The sequence below is a fragment of the Pseudopipra pipra genome, chromosome 3 (assembly GCF_036250125.1).
Source record: "Pseudopipra pipra isolate bDixPip1 chromosome 3, bDixPip1.hap1, whole genome shotgun sequence".
Classification (NCBI taxonomy): domain Eukaryota; kingdom Metazoa; phylum Chordata; class Aves; order Passeriformes; family Pipridae; genus Pseudopipra; species Pseudopipra pipra.
The window spans coordinates 95,780,515-95,796,303 of NC_087551.1; the positions used below are offsets into that span (position 1 = coordinate 95,780,515).

Here is a 15,789-nt window from a genome sequence, read left to right on the forward strand (position 1 = left end):
AATAAATAAATAAAACCAAAAATATTTCCCCTGGACTAGTGGGAGCCAAGATAATTTCCACATTAAATAGGACTGCTGGCACCATTTCAAGAAAGCAAAAAGTAGAAAGGAAGCAGATTCAGGTAGTGTCCTGTCTCCACCGCCAAGCCTTATTGCATTAATTTCACTGAAATGCAATTTCATAATAATACCAATAAATTACACTGGTCTTCAGCTTGATGTTACAGGACTAAGTAGTCCAACACACTATTTAGTTTTTTGAAACAGCATTCATAAAAAAAAGAATTGAAATGCATTTATCTTCAGTGAATAATCTACATATTTAGGTATATTTAATTTTTGAAAAATCCAGAAAAAACTGAGCCCCTTATGCTATAGCTATACTCAGAAATAAGCCACGTCCATTACCTGACCCTTTGGCCGACTGACCTGTATGGTTAAGCTTTCTCATCCTACAGAGAGGGTGGCTGCATCCCACAGAGTTAATCCCTGGAACATGCCTGGGCACTATCCAGAGGTGGGCCATGTGTCCTAGGCTGGAAGCAGGCTGGCGACCATGCTGGCTGTGCTAGCCTAGTTTGACAGAGGTGGTGATCATATGGCAGTAGTTGGGTGTATGACCTGTTTCTGTCAGCTGTATAAAACCAGCAGTGGCAGACTCTGCACTTCTTTTTTTTTCACTCAGAGTAAAATATACTCCTTTCCGAAAGCAACTTAAAAAAATTATTTCAGAATTTTAATTCTTGTATTATATCAGTTACATTTACCTATTTGTATGTTAGTTTTTCAGATAAAAATATGCACATTTATTGTTTATAAACGTTTAATGTTCAATTTGCTGAATCTTCAAGCAACACAAACCAACAAAGTAGCAATTACTTTTGTCTAAGCAGAAACAGAATCTAAATGGGAAAAAAAAAATCTTGCAAAGATGCCTGATAAAACTCAAAGGAGAAAGTCGCACACATGTCAAACATGTGTTGAAGGTTAAGTGAAGGCTGTTCTAATTTTGTCTTATCCTATTCAGGATAGTGATAGAAAACTAGGTTTATTCATATGAAATCTATCTACATTTGTTTTGCAGCCAATGCACGTTTTTATATTGCCAAAACTATCAATATTCAGCTTTTATTTCAGGTTTACTGATGGTCTGTCTGGCAGATCCCAGTTCTGAGCTACTCTGCCACCCAAGTGAAGGACTAAGAGAATTAAAACCCCATTTTATTTCTGTGCACTAGCTCCCTCCATCTGGGTAAACAACCTAAAAAGCCAGATAATGCAGCTGACATCTTGAATTATGTAATTTCTCATAACACATGCCAGAAATGCTATTCAGCCCTGCTATACATGCAGGAATGCTGTTCAAAGCCCTGGCTTCTGGCTCAGTAGCATGATCAGTGGTACTCAGCATGCAATGGGGATTACTGAGCCATGTTGGAGGAGCAAGGAAGGCTCTGTAACCATTATCCATTGCTACATCCTTCATAGAAATCTGCCAGACATAGAGGGTAACCACAGTGACAGGGAGACAGAAATATATGGGAGATGGGTTGTGGTGAAAACCCAGGTTTAGGATCAGCACTTTGTATTTCTGTGAGACAAGAAATTTTCTATTAGCTTTAAGATTGCTGAAGTTTGCAGATTTTTTTCAAGAAAAAATACAAGAACAAGAATAGTTGTCACATTTCTGCTTGAAGTTCACTGGGAAAACCCATGTATGTTAGGCTGGCAGGTTCAAGGTGCTGTCCTTCTGTTTAAGGAAAAACTGAGAACTTAAAAAAATATCTGTCAGTAGCAGACTGGCTGCTCAATTATTCCCAGTGCAGTGACAGTGACAAATTCTCAACAGAGCCCCTAATAATATTTCATAGTATTACAAAAAGCTTCCTCCTTTTCCGGCTGTGGTTAATGGTAACTATGCCATGAAATCCTTCAGGGTCATAACCATCTGCCCTCAGGATTTAACAGATCAGGAATACTTTTTCCTTGAAATATATTTCTTGCTTGAATACGTGTGTTTAATTGCTGTCTGGACCTGTTTGTAAGCTGTAGAGATCCAGGGCAGGAACCAAGACCTGCTCACTGGAAAATTTGTGCTGCTACTCAGATTCCCTTGTGGGTGGTCCAACCAAAGCTGAAAACAAAGAACAGCATAGAATGTATCTGGAAAGTTAGAATGGTCTCTGGGAAAAGATTTTTGTTGTACTAGAACAGATAAGATATACCCTTCAAAACTGGGATGGCTGCAACTAAACTATCTCTGAGAATGATACCTGCCCTACACCAATGCCCAGAACACAGCCAGGCAGTGGCAGGAACAGTGCTAATAGACGCAGGGGACATGTTTGCCAGTGTCCATGGTCAGGTTTCTGTACTGAGACCAGCAGTACTTTTGTTACAGGCCAGGTTTCCTCATCAGATAAAATATTCTAATGAATCCTGCAGATTCACATTCAGAATTCGTCTCGGTGGCCTAAACATAGGTCTCTGGCCCCCTTTGAGAGGCCACAAGGTATTTTAGTTGCCAATCAAGAGCAGAGACTTGTATTTTAGTTGCCAATCTAGAGCAGAGATCTGTATATCTTGTTTCATGATGTCTCAGAAATCTTACAGCAGCTCATGGTACAGGTGCCTTTGGTTTTGTACCTGAATTAAGCCTACAGATATGTTGACCAAGCTATATGATAAAGTTGTAAACTCATCTCTTCAATAATAGCAAAAGTTGGTGGTTTTCTTGCAGATTGCAAGATAAATAATTCAATTTAATTAACCCCAAAGGATTTTTACCTAAGGCTTTTGTTTTGCATTGTTTTATTTTATTTTATGAAAAGGTGTATACTATATAGTATACTATACATGGTATTACCTACAGAACAACAAAAACCCTTTGGTTAAAGGTTTCACTCTTAATTTCTTCAATTTATGACCCAGACAAAAAGATCAATTTTCTAAATCATGAGAAATGCCTAGTTACATTAATAGAAGCTACAGATTTTAAATCAGGCTACTACTTTGAAACTCTCCTCATAAATATACTTACAGTTTACTTATAAAATGATATATTGAAAGGATAAAAAAGACATAAAAACAAAGATCTATTGGAAAACATATAAAGCTACATATTTCCCTGTAGTTTTAAGATTTGCTTTAGCTATTTAATAGGCTACATTGTAGGTAGTATGCATGAAAAATAACCCAGTCAAACAAAGTCCTCTACAATGTGTTTAAATCAGTATGATACAGTATAGATGATACATAAAGCGTTGTACTGATAAAGAAGGTGTAAGGTGCCAAATACACGGTACAATACTATTATATTTTGTATAGAATAGAGTGTATTTTCTGTTTCAGAGAAAGCAATGAAATAACAAAGACTTATAGAACAATCCTAGGGAAGAAAAGTTCAGAATTTTGAACTTTTGACAAAAATGTGTATGTATTTCCTTCAGTAAACATAACAGTTTTATTTCATGGATGGAGGAAGATGGCAGTTTTTCATCCAGTAATCACAAGAAACTGCAGCTAATTTAAAATGAAGCCACGCAAGTTACCTTTTTAAGTACAGATCATTTTTTATTAGGGATGCTGACCACTGCCAGTAAAACCCAAAGGAAAATTACCCAAGTCATAACAGCTTTCAGAAAGGTGTATAACATGGTATAGCAAAGCTTACTTTGGATGATCTCCCAGTGGTCGTTGTCCAATGGATTTTAATAATGACTCCGGTCGAACTGTTAATTTTGGTGATGTCTTGGGGCTAGTATCAGAGTCTCCACTTTCTTCATCTCCCATGGCCTTAATATAGCTCCCACTTCTCATTCTTCTGCAGGGGATCTCTTCGTCTTTCCCACCAGCCGGGTATCCTCCCCATTCATCCTGAGGTACCTAATAGAGACCATAAAACACATATATGGAATCTGCTTTATTCTTTTAATATATTTAAGTACTTCCTTCATTTTTTCATTTTAAAGAGACAAGTAATACATTTTTTATTCTTCAGAAACAGATCACTTATGAAGAAATTTCTAAGATCCTTAGATGATTTGACCATTTAATTATGACTTGAAAGTTGGAAATTTTCAGTTTATAAAAGTAGGAAGCCAAGGAACAACCAAGTCATGGATTGCGAGCTGAGCTGCAATATCTATTTGCAGACATGCTCTAAATTGCAGGAAGAAACTTGGCTTAACCTCTTAAAAGTTTGCATGCAGATTCTCAGCTGATAACAGTAAGTTGATCAGGTGTCTCAGATCTAAAACTCATCGAAAGCTGAGCACTTCAGAGTTTATTACCAATACTCCTTATATGGGGCTTTGGAGGCCTTTCAGGAAGGTGAAAGTCATATTTAAGCTAAACTAAACTCTGATCTTGTCATAAATGGATAGGATTGTGATTTAGGGCAAACTTCTGTGGGGAAAAAGCAAAAGCGGTAATTTGTCTTTTTTCTTATCTAGAAACTGCAAAATAGTTCATAGAGATTGTAATGCACCAGTAATGCAACCAGTTAATCAATACATGTAATTGCAGCTGCTTTTATGCACTTGAAGTGGTTTTTCCAAATAGTAAGATTGGTAGTCAGATAATCTACACCTGGTGGATGGATATGTCTCAGTTCACCATAGAACTCAGAAAGAGTGGATTTTCCAATCCAAAATGAAATAAGCCTTGTTTTAAGACTCACGGATAAACTCAACAAGCCTGTCTTTGCCAGTATCACTTTCTTTTTTTTGTTTGGTTGTTTGGTTGTTTTTTTTGGTTTGGTTTTTTTTGGGTTTTTTGTTGTTGTTGTTGTTTTGTTTGTTTGTTTGTTTGTTTTTGGTCTTTTTGTTTTTGTTTTTTTGTTTTGGTTTTTCTTTTTGTTTGTTTTGTTTTTGTTATTTGGGTTTTTTTTGTTTTTTTGTTTTTTTGTTTAATCTTCCAAGGTGCTGAGTCCTTTGGTTCTAACCCAGAAACACACTTGAGCATTTACTTAACTTAAAGGATATAAGCAATTCTCTAAAATACATTATAAGGACTCACGGTTAAAAAGAAGGATGTGACAAAGTTCATCAGTGGACCAGGGTTGATGCACTTGTCAGCATCAAATCCTTTATCAACATAATGACTTCATATATATTAAGCAGTATAATGGCATTATTTACTATTATACTATAAATCTGAAATTCCAGTTAAATGTATATTTAGGAGTTTCTGTAAAGCAGGATGTTAATAAAAATGTTTAAGTCAAACATATTTGAGACTTTAGAGTCTCTAGACAGAGTTCACTGCAGAGCTGAAGCAAATGCTCCAATTGGTTTCAGCAGTCTTGTAGATTGGATTTAAATAACTAACATGATCTGCCTGTCATCTTTACTGCCCTTTTGAGATAAATGAATTAGCCACACATACCAGGTGAATAGACCTGGTGCTTTGAGTCCCAAAAAGGGATTAAGGGGGAAAAGAAATTTTAAAAGGGAGTGAACAAGTAAAAATAGAGATATTAAATTAAAGAAACAAGCTCAGGACAGAAAAAAAAAAAAAGACCGAAAATGAAGTCAGATAAGAAAAGATGAAACAGATTGCACAGATCAGAAAAAAGTGAGAGATAAATATCAGAGAAAAACATTATGAGTCATATTCTTATACAATGTACTAGGACAGAGCGTGAATCTAAATGAAATATGGGTTAGATCATGCAAGGAAACAAACTTTTCACATTATTCAGCTTTGCATGGTGATTGGAAAGGGAACATCAAAAATATTGCTGAACTTGAAGCCTGCAAATGTCATACATCATTTTCATTTCTTTTCTAGGAGCTAGTATGTATGAAATTAATATTGCAGGAAGGTTTTTTGAGATTATAGGAGACCTAAAAGGTTTTTACATGTAGTTGCAGTAGTCATAGTGAGTCTCCTAAAATACAAAGAATAAATATATTTTCTTAAGCGTTTTTAAATCTACAACTGGCAATACAACTAACTGCAAAAGTCTGAATTAGAGAGCTATCTTATTAGTTGATATCAAACAAACATACTCTCACTTTTAATTATTCTTTATGGCTAAAAGCAAAATCCAAAAGTTGAAAAAGCATTTATTGTCATCAACATAGGACAACTACAAGATATACTGTTCAATTTTCCGCACTAAAGCTGAATTATCATGTTCAGTCTTACTATTCATTTTTTTTTCAAACAACTCAAAACTTTTTCATAGAATAATTATTTTGGCTTGAAACTTTTCCCTTCATTTTACCTCAAAGATAATTAAATAGAGAGTTTAAAAATACACGGATCATTAATCTTTTACTCAAATGCAGAAAATTATTACTTCCTCAACTTTATTTTGTCTGAAATTCCATGTTCAAATAACTAGATAAGGACTGGATTTAAATGAATAAACACAGGCGTATTTATTGATTGAAGTTGAAATCTTACTTTAAAAGATAGGAATGACTGATTTTTTACATTAAAGTATCTAAAAAGTTAAGCTTCTTCACTGTGATAAGGACAAATCTTACAGTTATATGCCTTACTGTTTCTGTTGATTACATTTCTTTTGCTTTCTGTGTTCAAAAGTTAAATGAATTCACATAAAAGCTAAAGACCAAAGCTAAAAACTGAAGAAGGCCTGCTCCATTTGTGCTTGTGATGTACTCGTGGTACACACATAGGCACCGAGAAAACTTTTCTAATCAGATCGACTTGTTGGCTATCATAGAAGCCTTTATGGTTGCAAAAACATTGTTTGCAACTAAAATATGTGGTTTGTTTGATTGGTTGTTTTTTTTCCCTTCAGCCACTCAAAGGAGCACAATATTATGAACACAGGGAAAATGCTTCTGGAACCTAGTGAACAAGTTAGGCAATGTCTTCTCTTAGAAGGTTTCATGCAGAGTTTTGGAGAACAGTCGGAGTCTTTTTGCCATATTCGAAAGCCAACAGAAGGGCACTTGACATTGTTTTTCCTCATGGACTGAGAATAGAAGCAAAACATGAGTCCCAGTTCAGCCTCGTTCTTCATTTACTTGAGCTGATAGGTTAAGTACTTGGAAAAGTCTTTCCAAATCCAGGCCATCTCAGACCCAATAAAAATAGTTTTAAAGAAAAGCAGAAGCATTATACTAGTGCAGGAAAGATTTTTATTTTGCAAAATTAACAAAAATGTTTAACATCGTGTAAAGAGGGTCATTGAATATACATCTTCCAAAATATGGAAAGGCTTTGCAGCTTGAAGAAATGCTTTCTTACAACAGTTACCAGCCTCTGAAATTCCCATCTGTAGGGTTTGCAGCTGCTAATTTGGAATAATTACTCTAATTATCGACTTGTGTACAGTGATGAGTGCTGATATTTATAATGCCTAAAAAGGCCTTCCTTCTGTTCTAGATGTTAACATGAATCCTTATATATGTGGTTTCTACTCACAGAGGAGTTAGCCTGCATATTACCATATGAATTTCCTTTTGCAAGAACAACGAGCTGACAAGGTCTGGCTGCTGATATGGTAATAAAAATTACAGAGAACGATGAGTCTCTTCCATAAATTTCATGGACTGTTGCTGTGAGGAGCACCAAACTCAGAAAATTCGAGATCTTTCAATTGTTCTGCTACTGATTCATTCTGGTAGCGTACATTAGTCACCTAGGGCCAATTTTATTAAAGCACCTGGTATCTAACTCTTACTATGTGTTATGGAGCTGATCTGAGAGTGAACTTCAGAACCTGAGGTAAGATTCTAAATTCCCCATAAAGACATTTAACAGAGTTAGCTCCTTCAGAGTAGCATCCAAAAGGTCCCTTTAGTTAGCAATCAAAATGTAAAGTGTGAAGAAAAATCTCAAATGCTGCTCCTTTCTTGTGTTTATCGTATCTGATTACAGGCAGCAGAAAGGCCCTTCTGTTATTTCCCATTCACAGCCTAAAATCATCTTCCAAAGAAAGAGTTCAGATTTTTTTTTTCTAAGTTCAGCAGCCTTATTCTTTCCTTCCATGATGAAACAGCTGTGGAAGTGGGAGACATTGCTAACCTTCTAATCAATAATGTTTTGAGAGCTCAGGAAGAAGATTTAGGGCTGATAAATAAACTGCTATACTCTTTTGTCACTCATGGCCTTTTCATGAAGAACTCATAGATTGTCTGGGGACGACTGGTCAGAAGACAGGGACTTCATGCACATTGGGTGTGACACAGCTTCATGATCCAAGCACTTACCTGAAAGGAGGGAGCTTAGTTATAGCCCCTAGGTCAAACTCACATGAGTTTTATGTAAAAGGATGTTTGGATAAAACTTGTAGAGCATCTTAACAAAGAAACAAGTACCTTTGCTTCAAACTGATGTACCTCCTGCTGCTCAGAATGCAGTTTGGGGAACTGAGAAGATGGGATTTGACCTTGTACAGGCTAAGAAAGAAACTGAACTGTCATCTCACAGTGGGTATTCTAGAAATTTCGTTACTATAAAAACAAATTCCCTTGCTTTAGAAGAAATGTCACTATCTTTGTTCTTTGTTAGAAGTTCGTGTTTTAAAATATCCCTTACTACTAATTTTTGGCTAAATACCTAATGAGTCACATGACCTCTTAAAGGCCATGAAAGTGATAATTTCTGAATTTTAGTCTACATCTTATTTATATCTCCCTTTTATAGAAACAGTACACATTTGTATTAGCATAGTTCTCCTTTATCTTCTTTTATTATTTCATATATTTTACACTGTGTTTTAATTTGATTAAAGTGGAACAGGCTGCCCAGGGAAGTGGTTGAGTCACCATCCCTGGAGTTATTTAGAGATCCCTGCATGTACTTATCTATACCACACGTAGATTAGGTGCTTAGAGACATGGTTTAGTGGTGGACTTGCCAGTGCTGGGTTAACTGTTGGACTCAATGATCTTAAAGGTCATTTCCAACCTAAACGATTCTATGTTTCTATCCTTCCTGTTGGGTGTACTGATTGTGCTCAGACAAGACCTGTCAGAAGAGGATTTTGAACCTTTGACTGGACTTCAGCAGTAAGTCTGTCCCCTGATTCTCAGAAAGCATAGATTCTGTCCGTAAGCATGTGAGACACCACATTAGTATAGTAATTACTGGGTTGGAACCAGTTCAAGTGTGTGCAGGAAGGGGGGAGGGCTCATGGAGCCCACATGGCAGCCCTGGAACTCACATGGTAGGTCTGCAGCCTCATGAGGCAGCCCCATAGGCTGGAGCAGCTGTCAGTCAAAAGGGCAGCCTGGGAACACACCAATGTTAGCATGTGCTAAGTCAGTGCTTTGTGGAATGCTTTGTCTTGGTTGTATGTTACCCCTTTTAAGGTTTTGCCAAGATTCCTATTTCCTCCCTTATTATCAGTAAAAATATCTCCTGAGAAAAAGTGTGTAGCTTTTTCTTCTTTGCATTACCTCAAGGTATTAAAGGACCTAGGGCTCTGCAAAAGTTTGGTGGCTGAATTTTTGGAGTCTTGTATTTTTTTTAAAGTAATACTCTCAGTTGAGCTTGCGGCTGGGGTCTTACAAAGCAACAGCATGCTGTCAGGGCAAACAGGGATGGATTCACCAAACCTCCAGAACAAACTAGAAGTCATGGAATCAGTGAGGTTGGAAGAGACTCTGAAGTTCTCTAGTCTGGCCTTCTGCTCAAAGCATGGTCAGGTACAGCAGGTTGCCCAGGACAGCTATGAAGATGGTGAAGGGTTAGAGACCGCAATGAGGTCTCAGTCTCCCCTTGAACAAGCCAAGTGACCTCAGCCGCTCCTCATACGGCTTCCCCGTGAAGTGGAAGGGGCAGATACCAATCTCTCTGGTGACCAGTGACAGGGCCTGAGGGAATGGCATGAAGCTGTGTTAGGGGAGGTTTAGGTTAGATATAAGGTTTTTCACCCAGAGAGTGGTTGAGCCCTGGAACAGGCTCCCCAGGCAAGTGGTCATGACACCACACCTGAGTTCAAGAAGCATTTGGACAATGATTTCAGGCACACGGTGGGATTCTTGGGACTGTCCTGTGCAGGGTCAGGAGCTGGACTTTGATGATACTCGTGGGTCCTTCCAGCTCAGGATATTCTATGATAATATGACTGCGTCCACCTGGGTTTTGAACATTTCCAAAGATGGAGACTCCACAACCTCTCTAGGCAACCTGTTCCAGTGTTTGGCTACATTCAGGGGGGAAAAGTTCTTCCTTATACCTATCTGATCAGAGATAGGTAATCTAGGCTCCCTAGAACTAGTTCTGGCAGTATGAATATGTGACCTTGTATCTAAGCAATACTAATGACAAAACTGGAAGAAACAATGAAATATTAATTCTTCTGGACTTTGACCCCTCTCAACCTGATTTCTTTTAAATTTATTTCTGTTTAGGATTTAACTAAAGCAGTCAAACTGGCAACAGCAACTGACATTTCAAGACAGATCGGCTCCTCTTGTTCCACCCACTTCTATGGCATTTGCTCCCAGCTCCCAGAATTTTAAAGGTGTTCCACCACTAAACTGCTGATCTGCTTAAAACCTGGCATATCACTTTACTATCTAAAATGAAGCACTTCTAAATATATGACTTCAGCTGAGGGACATGACTATCACTTCTTCATATTTCTCATTCCCAAAGGTTAAAGTGAGGATTGCCTACCTCATAGGAGTTCTGCGAATTTAATTAGCATGCAGATGTAAAATGTTCTGAAATATTCATTATGACCTAAATCTTATTTTAGTAATATAAATTTCATATTTTACTAGAAGCACAAGATGTCTGTGCATGAAATTAGACTATAGATGATGTGAAGAAAGATAAGATATGAAACAGTATGTAAGAGAGACAAAATTTTTGTAATTTTATGCTTTCTCAGCCTGGTCAAGAAGATGAGGCAGAAAAAAAAAAGGACACAATCTGAAATGCAGGTAAGAGGTTTCCTCTTAAATCATGTTTCCTTCAAGGAGCCTCAGAAAAATAGCCTTTGTGCACAGCTGCAAGTAGATGAAAGTAAATGACAATCTTGGAAGGCAGACAGAGATGATTTTTTGTAATGGTAGAAACTTTCCTTGATAGTACAGTGGGAGGTGGGAGCTGGACCTCCTGTGTTTTCAAAAATTTTTCTGAAGAAGGAACACCAACCAATTACAAGAATTTTCTTCTGAAGTTAATGACACTAAGACATTCCTCTGTTTCCTGTCTGTGGACTTTAGACCCTATTGGTCTGGCTTTTTGCCAGTGCAGTATCTGAAAAGAGAAGTTTGTTTCCTCAGTAGCTAACCTTGTGCCTAAAACTCACCACCATTCTCACTGCACACTTGTTTCTTCTGTGTGTTTTTTTTTTTTTTAATGTGATGATTCATTGTTCAAAGAACATGAATTATACAATGAAGCCACTCAAAAAATCTCTGCAAAACATGCCAGGGACTCCTCCTCGCCACTAAAAATGCCAACCTTCATAATTAGCTTTAATTTTCACATGCCACACTCTACTCTTTGAACTCCTTGGCAGCTCAGAAGCAAAACAAGTTCTTGCAGCATTCCCAAAAGTCTGTTGCCATTGACAATCAAGGCAGGAGCTAATTTGAGAAAACAAGAGTCATCTTTACCTTGCCATTCTCTCCAGGCTTTGCTATGAACAGCCATAGTATTACAGGAAGAGGAAGGAAAATCACATAGGCCCCAAACAATATATGCTTTACATTGCATAGAAAACAACTTGACTTCAGGAATTCGGGAGTCGGTAACAGACTGGACAACCATGCAGATCACAGGACACAAATATAATATTCCAGCTGGGAAATGTTTGGATAGGCAAATCATTTTCAGGATTATTTACTGTATGATTTTAGTTTCTCATGTGTAGTTCCAAGCAAAGCTGCACTAAGCGATCCTTGATGGAAAGAAGATTTCTGTCCAGTGTACTCAGGATTGCTTAGTCACCACTTCTGTATTTTCTACAGAACTGTGTTCTTTTCACTTAAATAGTGCTTTATAGCTCATCTCTCAACACTGATGAATTTTTTAAAAAAACCCCAAAAAAACAGCACTATGTTTCCTAACTGGTTCTCCAGAAATCATGTGAATTGGAATTTGAGGATGGATAAACACTGTAATTAGCGTTGTGAGGACTCTGTAGCTTTGTTTATACTGCTTGGATGAAAGTGGGCCAAATTCCCAACTCATCACTGTGCTCATATTGATGGCATAGATCCTTGTAGTTCAGTCACCTGCAAATTTGCTGCTATGTTTCTGTGTCTTTCTGGACCCTCAGGACTCTGTGCTGTTTTGACATGGTAGAGCAAGGTACAGTCAGATGGAGGTCATGGGCTTGTATTTAAGCCTGGAGCTCACTGAGATCTTGTGCCAGAACTTTGATGTGAGGTTGGGCTGAAAGGAGGGCTTGGCCTGTTCTTAAATAAGAACCTGTTCATAGTCTTTCAGTCTAAGACTCAAAACCAGTAGGGTTTCACTCAAGAAACCTGAGTTCCAGTGGCTGCATATTTCCTTCACTAGGTGACCCAGGATGCTGCTTTGTGGTCAGCTTAAACCACTTTAAAATTACATTACCATCAACTTCAGTGGGGTAGGTTTTCCTTAAGCAATATGCAGCTCTTCAAGCAACGCTAGTAATGGTCAAGCGACTTGGAGCGCTTCCTGGAAAATTACCCTAACAACAGTAATAAAGATAAGTAAAGGTAAATGTTCAGCTGAACTGGTGAACTGGCCCAACCTGCTGTTCTGCTGCATGACCATAAGTACCAGGGAGAGAGAGGGATGCAAAACAATGTGGTGACTATGCCAGGGCTGTGCACACTTCAGTAAATGCAGACCCACCGTCTTGCCTGGAGGTCAGCTGCCCTGCAGCACTCCATACCCATGCTGTGGAGCAAACTTTGCCTCCAAATCAGTGGGGCTACCACAAACATTCCCTGGTCTTTGCTAAGTCCTGAACCAATAGTACTGAGGTAAACACTGGCTGGCTTGGATGGAAACAATGCCTGAGACAGGCTGAGCCACATAACAGTACTGAGGATCAGGACACAGTGCCAAGGAAACTATCCTGACACGATGCAGTTTCATAGCATAAGGTAGCAACTGTTTTAATAATGGAAGTCCATAGAAACAACAAAGTTCACAACTTGGAACTTTGTATGCTTGCCACAGAATATATTTTTTCTGCCAATTAATTTGCCATAGTCATGCACCCAGAGTTTGTTTTCCTATGTCTTTGCCTTTTGGGGCTAGCTCATAGGTGCATTTTCCTTTAAATCTCTCCCTATAAATTGAATTAATTGCAAATTCTGCTAAAACCATGCATCAAAAGGTTAAAGACATAAATCAGATTGCAGCTCGTCTCTCACTACAGATAAAGGGGAGCCAGGAATATACCTGCCAGCTGGGATGCCTGACTGATAGGCAGCAGACAAGGCTGAGGGGACTACCAAATGAGCAACTGAAGCTAACTAGAAGTTTTCCTGAGTGGGGCAAGACCCCACAGGTCATTCAAGGTCTCAGAAATATAAAGTAAGAGACAAAAATGCAGCATACCCAGGGCTGACCCAGAAAGCGGCCTGTAAATAGTAAATAGTGTTTAATTTAATGTAAGCAGGAAATTATATCACCTTTTCTTTTTCTTGTTTTCTATTTTTTATAGGTCTACTACTGAAAAAAACAGTGCATGTCTTTTAAAATTAAATAATTTTAAAGGCTGTAAAATATATATATTTGCCTATCATCCATTTTTCTGATTTTAACTAATGATTGACAGTTTTGCATAGTTAACTCCAGAGGACTGCAATTAATTAGCTTCCAGAGCACAATGAGAAATTTTTTTCTGTCTAGCTACTATGTAACACTTAACTACAATCACACTTTTCAAAAGATGTTTCCCTACCAGAAGTACCAGGAACCTTGTCCATATAGACAATCAGCCCTGTAAATACATCTGCAATTCCAGTTTAAAAAACAACCTTTAAGCACAGCATTGTAACATGGTCAAAACCATATGGCAAGGAAAAAAACACAAACAAACCAACGCAGTATTTGTGAATACTTCATCATTTTTTTACAGTCACCTCCTTGCAGGAAAAATGGCATGGACTGCTCAGGAGATGAGCTGAGTCTGCCCTAGGCAGCAAGCCTGTGGTCTAGCAGAGTGTGCAGTCATTACAGCCTCGAGTGCATGTTCCTGGCAGTCTTGTTTGACAGATGCAACTAGCCTGAGTGTATAAAATAATAAGTTACTCCTGCCTGAAAATTCTTCAGAACCAGTGACACCTTTGAGTAACAACTCCAAAGGTCAGCCTTCAGCTTCAGTGAAGTGAACATTGAAAAACAATTTGGCAATACATTACTAATGTTATAAAGGAGGACAATTCTCCCTGATTAAAGGGCAGTGGGATCATGGCCTTCTTTTTCTACTCCTAGCTTTGACATTTCCACAGTAATAGGGACTTGTTTTGGTAGCTTTAAGAAAATATTAACTCTGAAATCTTTCTACTCTTTTTTGGAAAAAAGTTTCAGCAATTCATTTCATCCAGTATAAGGATTCTAGACTACAAGGGCATGGAAGCAGGGTACTGTTGTATCACTGATTAACACAATTCAAGACACCAGCAATTTGAGACAGATGTTTGGTCAGAGCTGTACACATTGATTGAATGTATTTTTTTAATTATTATTTTGTTCCTTTTTTTTCCCTTGGAAGGAGTATTTAAGAAATATTATGAGATTTGTGATGCACAAAGCCATCAGCATTCTGTAAATACCGGGAAGTGTCAGCTTTATTGCTCCTTTTAATTTAATGTTCCACAACATTTTTCAGGTTGACATTAACACTGTGAATGGACTGTGGGACATTACCTGTCCCACCATTTCCCTTACTGTCTGGGCATTTTATGTCTCTTTTGCACATCTTCACTCCTGATCAGGAGGGCATAGGGGTAGCTGAGACATCCTCAGGTGCTGTAATGAGCTGTAGAAAACAAAATGGTACAGCATGTGTCCATGCTGATTCAGGATGCAGACTACCCTGCTACCCTACTGTCTATACTAGCTTTTCCTGCTGTGGAAACAACGCAGTTAGTTCTGGTGGTGGCTGGTCATAAATCATTGTGAAGGCAGAGTGGGTGATAGTCATTTGGATGAGAGTATCAAAAATCTGCTAGCTCTGTCTAACTCCACACCGTGCACTCATTGGTAGAGTATTGGATGCAGCTTCTGTAGTTCATATATGGGGTTTATGTCAAGAAAACAGATACAATCTAGTTTTACAAAGATGAAGTGCTGAAAAAAGTACATTGAGTTCAAATCCATCCATCCTTGCAAAGCAGAGAGTGAAAAGCAGTAGTGTGCCTCACAAGGGCAACAGTCTCATTTTTGGGAATCTGTCCTGTCCCCAGGAGAGTTCCTGGAAAAATGTAACTGAGGGCTAAAGGCCTGTTTATCAATTAGCTCTTCCTCAAAGCTTTTCTCCATGTAGGCATAGCTTAAACTAGCAAAGACCCTTGTTGAAACTGCTGCTTTTTTCTTTTCCTTTTTTAAAGAAACCAACTCTGCTTTTCTTTCATTCTGTAGAGTTCACAGCTGACATTATTACCCACATGCTTAGCAGTGCCTTTGCTGTAATGGATGACGCTAGTACTTAAATGCACTAGGAAGACAGGAGTGGGCTGAAGCCATTTTTAGAACAACATGCTATTTCTTTTTTTGGTGCTGACTCATTCACTGTACCTTGTGGTATGTTTACCTCGATTTCTTGCTGCTTCACAAGCTGTTGAATGGGTGAGGAAGGAATATTAATCAGTGACACATAGCATTGTGCTCCAGAACTACAGT

General features: G+C 38.1%; 1 protein-coding gene across 23 annotated transcripts in view; it reads right to left on the reverse strand.

The window, feature by feature from the left end:
• DLGAP2 (DLG associated protein 2) overlaps nucleotides 1–15,789 on the reverse strand; it is a 454,541-nt gene that overhangs the window by 67,848 nt on the left and 370,904 nt on the right. For all 23 annotated transcript variants that reach the window (XM_064650400.1, XM_064650418.1, XM_064650396.1 and 20 more), the window contains one exon: nucleotides 3,674–3,885. In XM_064650400.1, the coding sequence (XP_064506470.1) occupies nucleotides 3,674–3,885 (212 nt within the window). The remainder of the gene's footprint in view (nucleotides 1–3,673; nucleotides 3,886–15,789) is intronic.